General features: G+C 43.0%; 1 protein-coding gene across 4 annotated transcripts in view; it reads left to right on the top strand.

The window, feature by feature from the left end:
- Positions 1–16,902, top strand: part of LEF1 (lymphoid enhancer binding factor 1) — a 135,345-nt gene extending 118,443 nt beyond the window's left edge. For 2 of the 4 annotated variants that reach the window (XM_025385598.1, XM_025385599.1), the window contains exons 9-11: positions 333–381; positions 1,047–1,087; positions 15,696–16,899. In XM_025385598.1, coding sequence (XP_025241383.1) covers positions 333–381; positions 1,047–1,081 — 84 coding nt within the window. In that variant the 3' untranslated portion in view covers positions 1,082–1,087; positions 15,696–16,899. Of the gene's footprint in view, positions 1–332; positions 382–1,046; positions 1,088–15,695 lie in introns of all 4 variants that reach the window. The other 2 variants (XM_025385596.1, XM_025385597.1) reach the window with 2 other exon arrangements.
- Positions 16,903–17,432: the final 530 nt, after the last annotated feature.

The raw sequence follows: 17,432 nt of genomic DNA, 5'->3' as shown, positions 1-17,432 counted from the left end.
GAGAGAGAGAGGTCCTATGGCCACAGCTCTAGGACATCATTATCCGTGTGTGTGTGTGTGTGTGTGAGAGAGAGAGAGAGAGACAAAGAGTCTACCCATGGTGTCAATATTGATGATGTTAAATATGAAGCTATAGAGACGAAGGTCAGCAGGTCACTATTTTCTCCCATTCTCTTGCTCTCTGACTTTGTTTCTAGATAGAGATGGTGAAGAGGGAGAGAGAATGAGTCATCTTTACCTCTTGTTGACCGCCTGCCTGTACTTCCACATCACATTCATCTGTGTGTTCATGGTACAATCTGTGACATGACAGTATACCTCTCTTCTTCCAGGGTAAGAAAAAGAAGAGGAAGAGAGAGAAACTACAGGAATCTACATCAGGTAGGCACCATGAGACTTTCCAGTCAGTCCTCAGGCTTCTAACAAACACCTTTTAAAGCGGTCTGCATCTCTCTACACATTCTTTCTTCTGTCACTATAACTCATGATTCTTTAACTCTGCTTTTTCTTCCTGAAAGTCTTTTAAAAAATTTAAAAGACCTCTTTTAAATGTGACTGTGGGAAGGTACATGTAAAAACTGTTTCCCAAACCCTGTCACCTGGAATCCTGGTTGTGAACTGTGGGATTTTTGTTTATTTGTTTTATTTTTGCTTCTGTTTGTGTTTACTTTGCTTTAACACTCTTGCCTTTTCACTATTTTATATAACTCCTTAAAGATACAATATTTTATGATGATTAAATGATGTGTTACCTGGTATTCCCTTGAGAATCTCTTTTGTGATTTGGGTTTTTTAAAAATGTAAAACATCATGATAGGGTTTGTCTTTCTTGTACATTAATTCAAGACATCAGTGAGGTCCCATTTATTTTCCTTTTTTCTTTCATAAAAATAAGGCCACTACTTGTACTGCACAAATAAAAATGGCTGGTATAAGAACCATGAAAAGTAAAGCAAACAAGTTCACATGATATTGTAGCTACTACGTATTTGGAATGTACAAAAACCTCTTCAATAAAAATTTGTTAAAGACACAATTTTCTGCAGGTACAGGTCCAAGAATGACAGCTGCCTACATCTGAAACATGGTAAGAACGACTCTCTGGTCCTACTGCTGACGTTAGTTGTTATAAAAAGAGGCACTTGCTTGTGAATCTTCTTGCTCATAACGAGTTCATTCGACATTGCTCCTTAAAGAGGAGAACTCAGCAAAATCAAATTAGTGCTTTAAAAAATCTGATGGTTTTTATACCGGCTATGTATTTGCAATATAGTATGCTTTTATCTTTTCTCTCCCTTTTGGCCCATTTATTCTTCCTCCATTTCCTTTCCCCTAACTCTTTCTTCTAAACCATTTCTTACTGATCAGTGGCAAATTGGCCTGCTTAAAAAAAGAACAAATGACAACAAACAGTAAGCAAAATGCCATCTTACTCAGCAAATCCAGGGTGGGTCTGAGGAGCACCATTTTAGCCCAGGACTCCCAACCTTTTGCTCAGTAGAGATTTTTTCTCAATTGAAATCACATGTAGTCACTCAAAAGTAATACATTTGTTTCTAGTCAGAAAGCTATATATGCTTTATTTTTTTTCTGTTATTTAATATGGCATGGGCACTTATTTAACTGTGTTTCTTCTATCAAGTATTTCTCTTTATTGATAACTTGCTAGATTTTACTCTAGTATTTATAAGTAATATTTTATTTCTTTTTACTATATTTTTTAAAATTTATTTCCGCATGACCACTAGCCCAAGGAACTTGACATTGTAAATTAAGGCTTGGTCTTTATTAAGCTTTGAATTAGCAGTATGTGTACATCTTCTCCTGGTAACAGTTCTCAAAGGAGCTGCCTTTGGTTATCCTTTCTCTCTCCAGGAACACACGTCCAGTCAATCACCAAGTCTTCCCATCCCTGTCTTTGGGGTCTGTCGAACCTTTTCTCTCACACTTACCACTGCCACAGCCCTAGTTCAGGTGCTCAGACTTTCCATCTGGAGTACTGTAATACATGTTAATAATTTTTCTGCCTCCAGGCTTTATTTTTACAAGTTCATCCTTCACATTGCTCCCAGAGAGATTTCCCACAACTCAGATTGTATGTCACTTCCCGACATGGAAACAGCCGGTGCTTCCCATTGGCTGAAACATAAAGCACCCGCCACTTAGTGTGTGGGTCTGCCCAACCCTGCCCTTGTAGCTTTGCCCCCAGTCATTCTTGCTGTCTGCCTCCCCTCACTTTCAGCATAGCCCTTCTGAGTCCTGTGCTCAGTCCAAACAAAATTATTAGCAGTTCCCCACATGGCGGGAGGGCACCGCACATGCTGTCCCTGGGCTTCAAAAGCCCATTTCCTCTACAGAGGAATGGACAGATCTCTGCCGTGTTTCTTAGGAAAAGAGTGTTATCCTGCAGCTCATTTGGCTCTTGACTAAGCCTGGTGGCCCTTACCTAAACTGTTAGAACTTAATTTTGGTGCTGAGGTTTCAAACTTGCCCAAAGGGACCAGCAGAGATTTTGGTACCAAATAGATCTGAATTTTAAATCAGGTGACTGCCTGAGCAATCTACTTCAGCTTTTTACTCTTCATTTTCCTTACCTGGAAAAAGGGAATATTGATGCCTACCCCCTGCGGTGGTTGATGTGCAGGATCTGCCCCGCGGCCAGCACACAGCTGGAGCTCAGACGCGTTCCTTCCTCCTACTGAGACCTAAGTCAATTGCCCTCTCCTCTGTGAAACTTTCTTCATTTTTATTCAGATTCCCCAGGTTTTTCCAAATCCCATCACTGTAGTTTTATGATATCAAAACTCTTCTAAACTAATACTGAGTGGCAAACTTTCCTCCAAGTGAAAGGAGGACCATCCCTTCATATACGATAAAAAATAATATAATTGTTTTAACTTAGTGGCTATTAATCAAGAATCTCTTCTGAGCCAGTCACCTGGCTTGGTTATTAGAAGCACAGATAGGATGTAAGCATGGCCGATGATACCAACCCCTGTAGCTCATGGCTTCATAGTAGAAGTAAATCTAGTCAAAATCATAAGCCTTGTATTTTTTTTTTTTTTTTTTTGGAAAACAAATTGTTTTAATTAGTGAACACTTAGGAATGGCCAGAAGTTTTTTCATGTTCTGCCTCTAAACAGCCCTCAGAGTTGCAGTGTGCTAAGGGCTGGCACTCCATTTACTTCACTTCTGTTTGCACCAAAATCTGTGAAGCTGTTTTTATTAAAAAGCATGCAAAAATGTATTTCTGTATTTCAGAGTTTGGTACTCGATCTGGTGTTCTTCACGATTAGCATCCTGTGGTATTTTAGATGTAAAAGATGGCTATTTTGGTCCTAAAGTGTATCCCAAACATCTTTTTCTAGTAAGTCACAGCTGTCATTGTGCTTTCTTGTCACTTATTTATATTTTCTTAAGGTTAAGATGTTCTCTCTATCCTGCACAAGAAAAACAGAAAGAACCCTCTCTCTCCACCCTACCCGCCAAAAGCATTCTCAGGCCGTCCCGCCACTGGTGAGGCTCCAGTTGGTTGAGCTTCCTGTAATCAGAGTCTCTGGTGCTGCCCTCCCTCTCATTCCCAGATCAGTCATGCAGCCTTTGAAGTCACTGCCCTGCACAGCACCTGAGTTTGGAGACCAGAACTGGCAGTTACTGGATAAGACTTGTAGAGTAGAGAGGAGCTCAGATCTACCTTCATAAAGATTTCCATAAATTAGCCATGATAATATTTCTGTTGTACCCCCACCCCTTCCTTTGTTGTAGGAATTCAGAGACATTCTGTTTGTGTAGAGCTGACTTATTCAGTCATGATTCAGCATTTATTGAGCACCTAAGATAGGCCTTGTGGAGACTTGTATGACCTGGAAATAGAGTGCTGGATGGAGCAAAGAAGGTCCCTATTCTCACAGTGCTTGCTATGTTGCTGTGAGGGTAGTTGATTAAAAAAAAACAAACAGGAAGGTATAAGTACTATAATAAAAATAAATTAGGGAGTAAATTAGGGTCTGCTTTTAGGTTGGATGGTCAAGAAAGGCACCTCCGAGGAGGTGGCACTCAGAAATAACTCCTGTTGTCACAGAAAAATGGAGGGGGTCTTCTGTTTTGGAGCAGAGCCCTGGCAAAGAAATGAAAGACAAAGGGAGCAGAGCGTCATGTTATGGAAACAGCAGAGCACAGGAATGAGGCCACCCAGTCTCCCAGGTTAGCTCTTGTGTAAATTTGTGTGGCCTGGGGCAGGTCACCTAAAGCCTCTGGTTTCTCGGTATAAGTGAAGGATTGTGTCCAGCGTCCTCTGAGATCCCTGTCTGTCTCTCCCTCAAGTCCAACTTTCTGGTCTGCTTTGCTTTTGTGTGGTCTGCACTGCCTCCCAGTGTTATTATAGGGACTCAGATCTCTTTTTTCATTTCCTAATTTATAGTCATCATTTTATGTCTGAGTGGCTCTGTATAACTATAAAGCCTCTGCATGACCTTGAAAATGGCTTATACGTGATGGGGTTGTTCTTCAGTTCCTATTCAGATCACCCCCTGTGTCCCTCTTTCCTCCCCAGGATGGCTACCTTGTGTCCTGGGATATTAGAAGCATTGCCTCTAGTTTGAGAATTTGATTTTCCACTAATGTAATAATATGGTTCCTTGTTTGCCAGACTACAGTCATACTAGTGCTGACCTCACCTTAGAAATAATCAAATACTTGATTAGAACCAATCCTACAGGCCCGGCATGGTGGCTCATTCCTGTAATTCCAGTACTTTGGGAAGTTGAGGTGGGTAAATTGCTTGAGCCCAGGAATTTGAATCCAGTCTGAGCAACATGGCAAGATCCCTTCTCTACAGAAATTAGCTGGGTGCAGTGGCGTGTGCCTGTAGTTCAGCTACTAGGGAGGCTGAAGTGGTTGGATCTGTTGAGCCCAGGATGTCAAGGCTGCAGTGAGCCGAGATCACACCACCGCACTACAGCCTGAGCAACAGAATAGGACTGTCAAAAAAAAAAAAAAACAAAAAAACAAAAAAAACAAACCTGTCTGTCAAAGAGTGTGATGTGGAATCTCACACAGCTGGTTTTCAATTCTGAAGGGAAGTTGATGAGTTAAGGTAAAGCTAGGCCAGATGCAGTGGCTCATGCTGGTAATCCCAGCACTTTTGGAGGCAGAGGTGGGAGGATCACTTGAGGCTAGGAATTTGAGACCAGCCTGGGCAACATGGCAAAACTATGTCTGTACGAAAAATAAAAACCACTAACTGGGCGTGATGACACACACCTGTAGTCCCAGCTACTCAGGAGGCTGAGATTGAGAATAGCTTGGGACCTAGGAGGTCAAGGCTGTAGTGAGCTATGATTGCACCACTGTACTCCAACCTAGGTGATGAAGTAAGACCCCATCTCTCAAAGAAAAATTAAAAAACAAAAAACTTGTGTTTTCATTTCTTTAAAGATCCTATGGGTTGCATGGAATACTTCCCGTTTTTTGATAGGCAGTGCCAGCGCTGTGGCCGTATGCAGCCCAGCAGAGAGGCTGGCTCCTGAAGCAGTGCTTTATTCACCTGGTTGTGTTCCTGTCTCCCCGTGTGTTTCTACTTTTGAGCATTAAAAAAATTTTCACTCTGGTGAAATCAGATTGAAACAAATAAATTGCCATTAATGTGGTCTCAACACTGCGGAGAAACTTTTAGGATAATTGGACATGAGATCCCTAAAAGCCATTCCTCCAGGTTGGAGATGGTGGTCCCCAAGCTGCAGGATCTTTTGGACTAGCTTTTCGGACTAGTCATTTGTGGGAATGCTGGGAGCCCAGGACCTCAGGGGTAAGGCTGCACACACTGTCCTGGGTCCAGCTGGAAGACCAGTGTCATGACGTCTAATCACTTGTTTCCTCACCACGCAAACATTTAGTGAGGACTGCTGTAAGTCACGAATCCTGTTAGGCGGTGGCGGTGCTTGCAAATGAGACCCTATCCCTTCCTGGAGGAGCTTCAAGTTTAAGAAGATACAGACATATTAAATGGGTAGTTATAAAAGAGTATGTTTTATGCTGTGAAGAAGTGGCATGCTGTGCCTGATACAAAAATAGAATAAGAAAGAGAATAAGAAATATGTAAATCGGAGTGAAATCAAGGAAGGCTTCCTGTAGTAGACAGCACTCAAGCTGTCAGGTTGGTTGCAGAATTTGGGGGTTTGATAGCATAGTAATAGAATTCATGTGAATTTCCGGTATTTGGGTATATGTTTGATTTGGAATACCACCTTTAAATTTGTCAGAAGTTAGAGATTATTATCAAATACTGAACTTTGCTTTCTTCCTGACTTAATCAAGATTTATATGAAATTAAAGAAGTAAAGAATTACAATTTTTAAAGTGCTGGAGAGAATTATGACTCTGAGTTTACTAATTAAACAATTTTCAAAATTGGCTTATTAATATTTATCAAAACAAATACAAAAAGTCTACCATCTTTAAATTATATAGATTGAAAAGATATTTTTAGATACTTTAATGTATTTCCTTTAGTTATATGACGTAAGAGTTAATTTAAAAGAAGGAACAGTCTACTTTTGAAAGATAAAAAAGACTGGGTGCAGTGGCTCACGCCTGTAATCCCAGCACTTTGGGAGGCCAAGGCGGGCAGATCACAAGGTCAGGAGTTCGAGACCAGCCTGGCCAGCATAGTGAAACCCCGTCTCCACTAAAAGTACAAAAAAATTAGCCGGGTGTGGTGGCAGGCACCTGTAATCCCAGCTGCTCGGGAGGCTGAGGGGGAAGAAACACTTACACATGGGAGGCAGAGTTTGCAGTGAGCCGAGAGAGCACCATCGCACTCTATCCCGGGCGACAATGTGAGACTCCGTCTCGGAGGGGAGAAAAAAGATTTAAAAATCCTCTGGTTAAACACATTTTGCTAAATAAAAACTTCAGCCTTTATTTCCCTAGGGCCAAGAGATGAGCATGAGAGGTAGTTGCTAAGCTAAGTTAATGTTCAGTACTTGGAATTACATTTTATAAAAGATTGTTTCTGGCTTTTCTTTGATGGTGATGTTTGACAGCCTGATGAGGTGGTTAAGGCTTGAGAACTTGGGGCTCCTGGGTCCTGTGAAGCTGTGCTACAGAGCTGACAAGTTGCACAGTGGGAACAGAAGCATCATCTGGACCAGTGAGAGGACTGCAACCCTGAGGGTCTGCCAGGAACTGTGCCTGGTGTTCAACATTTAGCCCTGTCCTCTTAGAGCTGCCAGGGAGAGTTCTAAATATTTTCAGTGGTCTCATTGAGAAAAATATTTAATTCCTATGATTTTTGAAGCTCACTCTGGTAAGTTTGACACTTTTGCCTAATCTTTGTTCCAAGTTCTGTTCCACAATGTCGTCACCAACATTAAGTATCAGTAAGCTTCTTGGTGATGTCTAGTTAGAAAACAAAACCAGGTTCTTAAAAATTAATAAAATTAAAAGGAAGTTGGTGGCTGAAGAACTCTTAAGTCTTGTCCAAGTCTCAGAGTAAAAATTAAGGCTTCCACAACTAGAAAGTGAAAAAATGACATCCTGTTTTCCATTCTTTATCTTTTGTAATATACTTAGAAAGCACCTCAGCTAGAATTGTTACCAAACAAGCAAAAGACCCCCGGGGGTTCAGAACTCTTGGGAAGGCAGCCTACATCTGGGGAGGGGAAGGGGAGTGGCAAACTTGGGAGAACAAAGCCTCACATGGCAGCCACAGCAACACGTGGCAGCGCAGCTACCCTTGGCCACAGTTTGGTAGCTCCTGGGAAAATGTCTGCACCCTGCTCAGCACTGTCCCGCACTTGGGGGAACCTTGGGCCGCCGTTTTACCACAGTAGTGAGGTCCTATGGAAGCGACTGCTGGCGTGCGGATGGCCAGATCGTTGCATAGGAGGTGAAGGTTATGGTGGCCCGGAGAGGCTCCCTTACGCGTCGTTTCTGGGAATGCTGCAGTCTGAAGTGACGGCCTACCCATGTCTTCCTTCTTCTTATGCTTGTGTTCACAAATCCCTGTGACATCTGTCACAGACTTAACAGGAAATGTGTACAGGATTCACAAGGTGATGACACTTGACTACAGATAAGCTCAGGCTTGGTCTCATTGTCTTAAATAGCAATGGCAGCATAATGACAGTGTGGTTGGACTCAATTATGCATAGAAGGCAGGTTTTCACATCCTGGCCATTGCTCCAGGGTCCCTAGGCACGTTCATGGGAGCCTTTTGATGGTTAAGTGCTGGAAACAAACCATGCTCACTTACGGAGAAAGGGGAAATGTATTTTAAAGATATAGGAGCATCTTGTGGAATCCAAGGACAGTAGTGCAGTTGGGCCAAAAAGAAAGCTGGAAATTGGAAAGCTGTCCAGAGACTTTCCCTGCTTCTTCCATCTGCCCCTCCCTGAAAATCACTTCCTCCTTCCTTTCCCAGATTGACTCGCTCAGTTCTTTGAGCCATATGTTCAGAGCACTCAAGCTATATGTTGTTACGATATCATCTCCCAAAGAGACAATAATTCTTTCAAATTCTATAGAAGCGACTCTGGTTAGCCCAAGTTGGGTCAAACTTCCACCCCAATCCATCATCAGCTGTGGTCAGAGGAGACGGTCACATTGTACAAAATGGCTGTCAGGAGCTCACTGCTCTAACAGTGTTGGAGTTGGGATAATGGAGAGGAGAGCTGGGCAGCAGCCAGACAGATGTCCACTATAGCTCGCTAGTAAGCTGGTAGTTGGGGTGGTTTTATCTAGACAGCTCTGTGTTAATAAAGAAATTGGGTTAGGTTCATAGGTACAGTGAAAGCTTTTAAGAATGGGCAGTATCCCTTCCATCAATTCTCTTTTCTCTCCTTAATGATCAGAGGAGCTAGAATTGTGTTTAAGTTGCCTTGGGGATCAGAAATAGAGAAATAGACCCTCAGGTAAGCAAGACTGATCGGGTGCCATTAAAAAATAATAGCAGAGGGAGAGAAGTATATGAGGTTCATTAAAACCCTCTTGAGATGCTTCATGTTTAGTATTGTTCATGAAAACTTACAAAATGAAATTAAGATCAATGCAGTAGAATATTAGAATGAAAAAGAAGGGTTTCGGATAAATTTTGTTTAATAGAACTGTTTGTTACTGAGTTGTGAGGAACTGTGTGGAAATGAGCCCTTCTGGATAATGGAGTTTTTCAGATAACCTATATGTTTACATCTTTAAGTGTCAAAACATGTAATTTTTCAAAACACTTTTGGATGCAACTCTGTCTTCTTCAGCAGAGTACATTGAAATTGATTTGAATACGAATACGTCATGCCGTTGTTTTACAGTGGATATTATATATGCCACAAGGAGTATGGTGGTTTGTAGAATACTATTCTAAATGACCCCAAATAATGTGGAATTTTAAGAAACTGCTTTTTAATAATTATTTTGTGGCTTCCTTTGCTGTTTGGGACTATACCCTCTGCCCACAATAATATGTTTCTTATGATTTGTGTGGATTTAGGAACCAGAAAAATGAAGCTTAATTGAATAATATATAAATTAAAAGTAAATGGGGTCTGAGTTGGGGTATAGAGGGTAGGGCTTTTTTAAGAAAGGCTAAAATGTGCTATTTTTGCACATAAATTTTGTGACATTACTGTGATACCTTGAGATCGTTTTAATGTGTTTTTCCTCAGCAGTGTTCTTCATAAATGAAGCTGCCATGTTACTGAGAGCCGATGAGTGGGGAATCCTGCTGCTCATAGCTGTCCATGACCTTTAGCAAAGTGACTTTATTCTTTTTTGACAGAATGAGAGAAAAATTAAAAGCATTAAAAATTAAACTGCTCACTTTTAGGCTTAAGGTTTACATCTGTCTCTGGACTAAATTTTTCTAAATGCCTAGATATTGTTTTTGTGAATCTTTTTTTTCTATTGGGATTACTTTTTCTCATCTAGCATCAGCTTTTCGAAACATTCCGTTTCATAAGAGATATTTTAATTAATTTGCAGAATACTCTGTTGGTCTTAATTTTCTACCAGAAGTTCTGTAATAGTATGAATCTTGCTTGCTGCCCCGAATGTGTCGCGTGAAGTTGGAACAGCAGAAATGGTCCCAACCTGTATGGACCACCTGCCACATTCCCGAGGCTTTAACAGATGCCTCTGCATGTGTTGCCTCCTCTCATTCTGGAACAGCCCCATTGTGGAGGGGACAGATTTCAGTCCTGTCTGAAGGATGAGAAAACATCACTTGTCCAGGGCCACACAGCTGGTGAGCAGCAGCGCTGCGTCCGCAGAGTGAATTACTGTCAGCTCTGAGCCCAAGTTCTCCATCCTCTGCTGTTTACTGCACTCACTATGTGGGCTGCTTCAGGGCGCCTGCCCCGCACTCACCCAGCTCTGCACATACATTTCCCACATCCTGCAGCGCACCTGATGAGGTAGAGCAGCTTCTTATCTTCACTTTACAGATGAGGAAACATGTTTGGTGCGTTCGGAGTGCATGCCCGAGATTTCCAGGTGGTAACCAATGGACCCAGGATCCAAACCCAACCCAGGACTGTCTGTCCTCAGAGCCCACACTCTAACCCACACAAGTTATCATCTCCCTGTGCTTAACCAGATTCACAGGTGCACACACAAACACTGTCATAACCGTGGAAGGGCTTGGTTTGGGGGTGGGGGGGAAGACAAAAGTGTGCCCTGATCCTGTCACCTCATTTGTAGAAGGTGAACTTAGCATCTTTAGTCTGAGAGAAATGTGGGTTGGATAGCGTTTGGAGGTGAGTAGATGAGGGAGGTCTACCTAGCTAGTTATTGTCCTCTGGAAGCCCTTCAGCTGACAGAACTGCAGTGGGCTTTTGAGGCGCTCTCCTTCAAAACTTGCTCAAGACCATTTCTCCCATGTTTCCCGTGATAGGAAGGATCTAGCGGTCATGACCTGCACCAGGAGGTCCAGCCTACAAATAGGACACACGTCCTCACAGAGGAGACAGACACAGAGGGCTAGGCTGATCAGGAAGAGAAACCAGCAGCTACAGAAGAATTCCCCTGGAGTAATTCATTAACAGTCACAGGCTTGTCTCAAAGTCATCTTGACATTGCCAAAGTCTGGTTGAGCCGATGGTAGTTCACTCTGAATAGCCGCAGGGGAGGAAGCCGCACAGGTCACTCAACCTTGCCTTGGTAGAACATGAATCCAGGAGTGGCCAGTGACCCCTTTCCTCCCACCTCCAGCTTCTGGGAATCTTTTTGTTTTAGAGCTTTGTGGTTAGGGGACTAACTAACTAGTCTTGAATGCTGGGACTAAGGAGTCACTCAGCTGCAGAAACAAAACTCAGTGTTAACCTTCCTAACCACATATTTTCATTTTTCTTTTTTTCAAATGTTGGGTAATGTTTACTGTCAAGAAGCTGAAGCTGGCTTTTGTAGGTTATATTTCCAGTCTTAGGGACTTAAATTTCAAAGTTAACTTACGTGTTTGATTCTCTTTATCATGCTTCTTCAAACAGAGCGTGATATCCTGGGGGGCACTGTTACAGATGTAGACTGCCTCCACCAGCATACAGGGGTTGTTGCCTAGGGACGGACAGACAGAATGATGGAAGGTAGGAAGGAGAGAAGAAAGTGAATGATAATTTAGTTCCAAGGTATGGTGGAGAGAGCACGTGTTGAGAGTTCAGAAGCTTATCCTGCTGCCTATTAGTTGTGTGACCTTTGGCAAGTTACTGAACCTCACGCAGCCTCAGTATCCTTATCTGTAAGTGGGTGGGAAGATGCAAACTGTAATGATGATTATGTGAAATTCTAAAGTCCGTGTCCCAGTGCCTGGCAAATCAGTGCCCAGTGGACAGTGTTTTTGTTCCTTTCCCGTCACCAGCTTCTTATACACAAGACCACCTTCAAGTCAACGAGACTGTCACTTTTGTGGTGCCAGGAGGCCTAGGGAACAGCCCAGCACTGGGACTCTCTAGGGGTCACCATGGGCCAGTCATTTTATGATCATATTCCTCAGTCTCTGCTAAAACAACAGGAGTAGACGAGCTCTGTCATGCTTGCTTCCTGCTCTAGAAGTCTGTACCTCTCTTCCTTCATACGCACATGACTGTGCAGCAGAAGAATTCACACCCTCAAATCACAGGCTTTTGTCAGTTTTTCCCAAGGCGTAAAAATGGAGACAGTTGACATGAGGTGTGTGGTGTGCTGCTGGAATGCAGTTTTTGCAGTTAAAACTGTGAATCTGTTCACCTCTCATAAAACCAGTCTCTAATATTCTCCCCTCAGACTGCACATCGCTTAAGGCTCCTGCCTCTTGTTAGTAGCATTTGAGAGTGGCGTAAAAGGAAGAGGACAACGAAGGAAGGATCTTCTATTCCAACTCACTTTTTTTTGTAACCTCACCAATTCTGAACAAGGAAGTGATATTACATGATGGGGCGGGAGTGCATTTTGTTCCTAGACACCAGCTTTGCTGCCCTTGCCTTGGCCTGGACAGCTTGAACTGACTGGCCAGTGAGCCCTGAGTGGCACCGTGACAGGGCTGGCCCTTGCCTGCTCCTGACCCTCCACTCCGCCATCTCAGAGCTCACCCATAGGCTTGTCTCCTTGGCCCTCCCTTCCAGAGGACAGCCTGGGAAGGAACCCACAGGACATGAGCTGGCCAAGCGCTCTGCTTTTGGTAGGATTTTACATTTGTTTGCGCTTAGAGAGAAGGAATTTCCTGCTTTCCCTTTCTTCACTCCTGAGTCAGGCTCTGTAAAGTCCTGTTGGCCCAGGGTCGGTGCTGTTGATCTCCCAGAACAGGCCCACTTTTGAAATCTTTAGATTCATCTTTATTGCTTGGGCTTTTAGTAAGGAACTCTGCCCATTTGGGTTCCTGGTTCCATTTGGTTGATGGGATATTTTGTCAAGATTGGAATTTGGTCCAGGAGAGCAAGGGGTTCTATTATATGGGGTTGGTGGGGTCTCGTGCCGCCTTTGCATCCCCAGTACAAATGTGTGGTGACTCCTGGTGGAGGGAGCCCAAGTCTGAACATATGTAAGATGGGCCTTGCCTCACTTCCTTTGAAGCCCAGCCGCAGCCGGAGAGCAGTAATTGCTGGCTTTGATTGCGCAGACTTCACTGGTGGGTTGGGCTGTGCCAGAGCTTGCCTGGCCTGGCCCAGCTTCAGCCGCAGCCCCCTAGTGAAGTCTTAGATGTGGGAACGCTCCAGCCTCTGGAGCCTCATGCCTGTGGTTTCTTGAAAAGAATCTGGACTGGACCTGTTTTATATCTGTAAAGCAGCACTGCAAGGCCCCCGTTTCTCCCACTCGGAGGTAAGACTTGGTCTCCCCTGACGTCCCTGTATTTTAAAAGAGCCACCAGGGACAAACTGCCTCATTTCATAGTGAAGGAATTTATTTGCTTTTTTTTTTTTTAAGCACTAGTCCCTGGAAGGGATTAGTTGCTTTTTGGTAAGCAACTGTACAGAGGCTCTCTGAAGCCAACCTTCCAGGAGAATTTGCAAGGTGACCCCATGAAATAAGGAAATAACAGGTGGGAAAATGTGAGACTGTGGAAAGAGATGACTTTATTAGGAGATGTAGACTCTTTCTGGGTAAGTGACATACTATCTTTTAGTTAATGGCCATCTCTGGGCACCCATGTTTGTGTTAACCACTGTATTATCACTTGTACTCAGCTTAAGAAGAAAGGAGAAGTCACCCTTAGGTAAGGCAGTGAAGGGACAGGAAGACTCTGGGGGAGCCGGAAGTGCAGGTGCTCTAGGTTGGAGGTGTTAGCCCTGCTTGAGAATGGGGCCACAGCAGGGCCATGGAGGTTGTCTGTACCTCAGTACTTCCGGGTTCGCTATGTCGGGCAGTGGAGGGATGGCCCAACAGAAGGGCAGGTTGTCTCCCTCAGGCGTTGCTGGCTGCCAATGGCCAGTCTATTCTGAGCCCCAGTGCTTGTCTCAGGCGCTAGCCTAGGACTGCAAGGCCAGGCCTCATCAGGAAACTAAATGTTTTCACGTCAGACTGAGAGGAAAACCTTCCCAGGAAGAGCAACCTGGACCAAACCTTTGAAAATCTGTGATGCAAAATTATAATGTAAATAGGAATCTGTGGGATGCCCTCTCTCCCACCCCAGGCTCTGCTAGAGCCCTGTTTCTTTCTCCAAGAAAGGCAGGGTCCTTCATAGCTCTTTGATCCTCCTGCGTGAGAGATCCATACCTCTGTTCAGTTGAAGTGTCACAACGCACTAGTGTTTTCCTGTTAAACAAGGAATGGTTGATTTTCCAGGAGGATAGGAATTGAAATTGTCCTTGAAGTACCTCCTCAGTTGAAATCATTCTGTGGCTGATTTCCTCCTATTTTGTTTTTTGTTGGTTGGTTGGTTTTTGCTTTTCCAGTAGCTACCCAGGTATACAAATAGCTTCTTTGTAGTCCCGATCATTTTTAGGGGCCTCATTGGGCGCAATTGGAATAATAATAGTAGCTAACCTGCTTGCAGGGCTAGCTCTGCTCTGTGCACTTTGTGAGCACTTTAAATATAGGAGCCAAACCTCTCTTTCCAACAGCCTGAGGGGCAGGTGTTCTCACAGTTCCCATTCCATAGATCACCATCCTTCTGTGGAAAGTACTTCATGGACTGTAACTTGCCATCTAGACTTTTGTATTCATTATTAAATATGTCAAAGCTTCCTTTTATTTCTCTTTTACTTTCTGTTTCCATTGAAATGAAAGTGTACGATAATCCACCATTATTTAGACTGAGTTTCTAAAAGGAAACTCCTGCTTGTAACACGGATAGCACAATCACAAGCACAAAGTGTTGGGATTCATCTGAGGCTGTCGAGGGACCCAGGTTGAGAAGGTGCTTCCAGCATCGCTGCCACCAAGGGAAAGCAGCCTCCCCAAGTTCAAAGCAGCGGAAGCACGTGCTCTCTGGAGTGAAGGAACGGAACTTTGCCATGCTTTTACTTTCCTTTTGTCTTTGTCTCATCTTGTTACACTGTTACATTTTACTATTAATCACTTTTTAAAAAATCTCAGATCATTAAAGTTTTGGGGATATGGGAGTTCTCTTTTTTGAAAATCATTGTCACTAATATCTGGCAACATTACTTTAACATATTTGCTGAGTGTCCTTTCCGAGGTTAACATTAAAGATCCTAGATGTTAGGAAGGAAAAAAAAAATCTTGAAAATTGTAAGATCTTAAGGAAAAAGGGAGAGGTTTGTATCCTCTGGACTGTGAATATGAGCGGACACAGCACACAGCGTCACGGGAGCTGGCAGTGCGTTGGGTAATGTGAATATGTCTGTCCTATGTGGAATCATAGAATGGCTTCCCACAGTGGACTAAAAACACCAAACATTGCGGCATGACACGTCTTTCCCTGATCTGGCTGTTGCTTGTCTTCCCTATTCTTGTTTGGCTGTTTCCTACTTGTGTTTTTCAACTTTTTTCTGTTCTTTTTACTATGACCCAGAGTATTAGCTACATTTCACATCATAACTCTGTGCATACATATACATGGAACCAAAGTAAAAATGTCACTATATTAACTCTGTAGTGTACTCTCAGGATTTTTGACTGCATAGGGCAATTCGTTTTAGCCATCCCCAGATCAGCAAAATGGATTGATTAAATGCAGAGGTTATAAGACATATATGGTATGGAATAGAGGTTATAATCTTAAGGCCTACAGCAAATTCATATTAATAGCATTTCATTTGTTCCTTCTTGAGGTGGAAAACGAAGCTCATTCCCAACGTGCAAAGCCAAGGCAGCGACCCCAGGACCTCTTCTGGAGATGGAAGCTTGTTGAAAATCCAGACTGTCTCCACGGCCTGCCCAGTCGACCCCAAAGGAACACTGACATCAATTTTACCCTGAGGTCACTGCTAGAGACCCTGATCCATACAGACAATCACTGCCAACTCCTCTTTCGTCTACTGCAAGGGCCAAGTTCCAAAATAAAGCATAAAAAGGTTTTTTAAAAGGAAATGTTAAGGCACGTGAGAATGCTAGCAGGCTGTGGGGCAGCTGAGCAGCTTTTCTCCCCTCATCTCTGTGTGCACTTCCCAGAGCATCTTGCATCCAAACCTGTAACCTTTCGGCAAGGACAGTAACTTGGCTGCATTTGCCTGCCATGCGCAACTGGAGCCAGCAGCCAGCACATCCATCAGCACCCCAGTGGAGGAGTTCGTGGAAGAGTTCCCTCTTTGTTTCTGTCTTCATTTTTCTTTCTCTTCTTTTCTCCTAAAGCTTTTATTTAACAGTGCAAAAGGATCAGTTTTTTTTTGTTTGCTTTTTTAAACTTGAATTTTTTTAATTTACACTTTTTAGTTTTAATTTTCTTGTATATTTTGCTAGCTATGAGCTTTTAAATAAAATTCAAAGTTCTGGAAAAGTTTGAAATAATGAAATAAAAAGAAGCCTTCTTTTTCTGAGACAGCTTCTCTGGTAAGTGGCTTCTCTGTGAATTGCCTGTAACACATAGTGGCTTCTCTGCCCTTGTAAGGTGTTCAGTAGAGCTAAATAAATGTAATAGCCAAATCCACTCTGTTGGTAGCAATTGGCAGCCCTATTTCAGTTTATTTTTTCTTCGGTTTTCTTCTTTTTTTTTAAACAGTAAACCTTAACAGATGCATTCAGCAGACTGGTTTGCAGTGATTTTTCATTTCTTTCCTTACACCCCCTTGTAAAAAGCCCAGCACTTGAATTGTTATTACTTTAAATGTTTCTGTATTTGTATCTGTTTTTATTAGCCAATTAGTGGGATTTTATGCCAGTTGTTAAAATAAGCATTGATGTACCCATTTTTTTTAAATAGCAAGGCACAGCCTTTGCCCAAAACTGTCATCCTAATGTTTGTCATTCCAGTTTGAGTTAACGTGCTGAGCATTTTTTAAAAGAAGCTTTGTAATAAAACATTTTTAAAAAGTGTCATTTCATTAAGAGTGAAGTTCCTGATAACCTAAAATTGGTAATGAACTAAATCCACAGGCCAGGGCAGAGCTGGTTTGTAGAGAGGAGCAGTTTGTGTGAGAGGGGTGCTGCTGGTGCAGCCTTCTCCAGGGATAGGCCAGCACTGGCTGTATACGGGCACCTTGTCCTGTCTCCTAGACATGCAGTCCTCAAAAGTACTTGTATGGCTTGGGCCTCCCTCCTTTTCCAGGTGTAGGTATGAAACAGGGTCACAGCAAAAAAAGAGGGTTGTCAGATGGGAGTGAGTCCTTTCGTGAGCACAGATCATGGGCTCCCACCATCTGGTCGTGGTGCTCATTGAATGTCCACAGGTACTGCCTCTCTTCAGAGTCCACTGGTGTTCAAACTGGGCTTCTACATCGTGGGGTCCCAGTGGTGAAGGTATGTCAACACCCCCACCCATCTTCCCAGTCAACATTTTCTAAGTCCTGAGTTGTATTTTATAATTTTTACCTTACTAGTACATGTTACAAGTTGGTATCTGATTAGGAAAA

This window comes from Theropithecus gelada, chromosome 5 (genome assembly GCF_003255815.1).
Source record: "Theropithecus gelada isolate Dixy chromosome 5, Tgel_1.0, whole genome shotgun sequence".
NCBI lineage: Eukaryota > Metazoa > Chordata > Mammalia > Primates > Cercopithecidae > Theropithecus > Theropithecus gelada.
The sequence above is the reverse complement of the archived record's forward strand: the minus strand, read 5'-3'. Positions and strand labels throughout refer to the sequence as shown.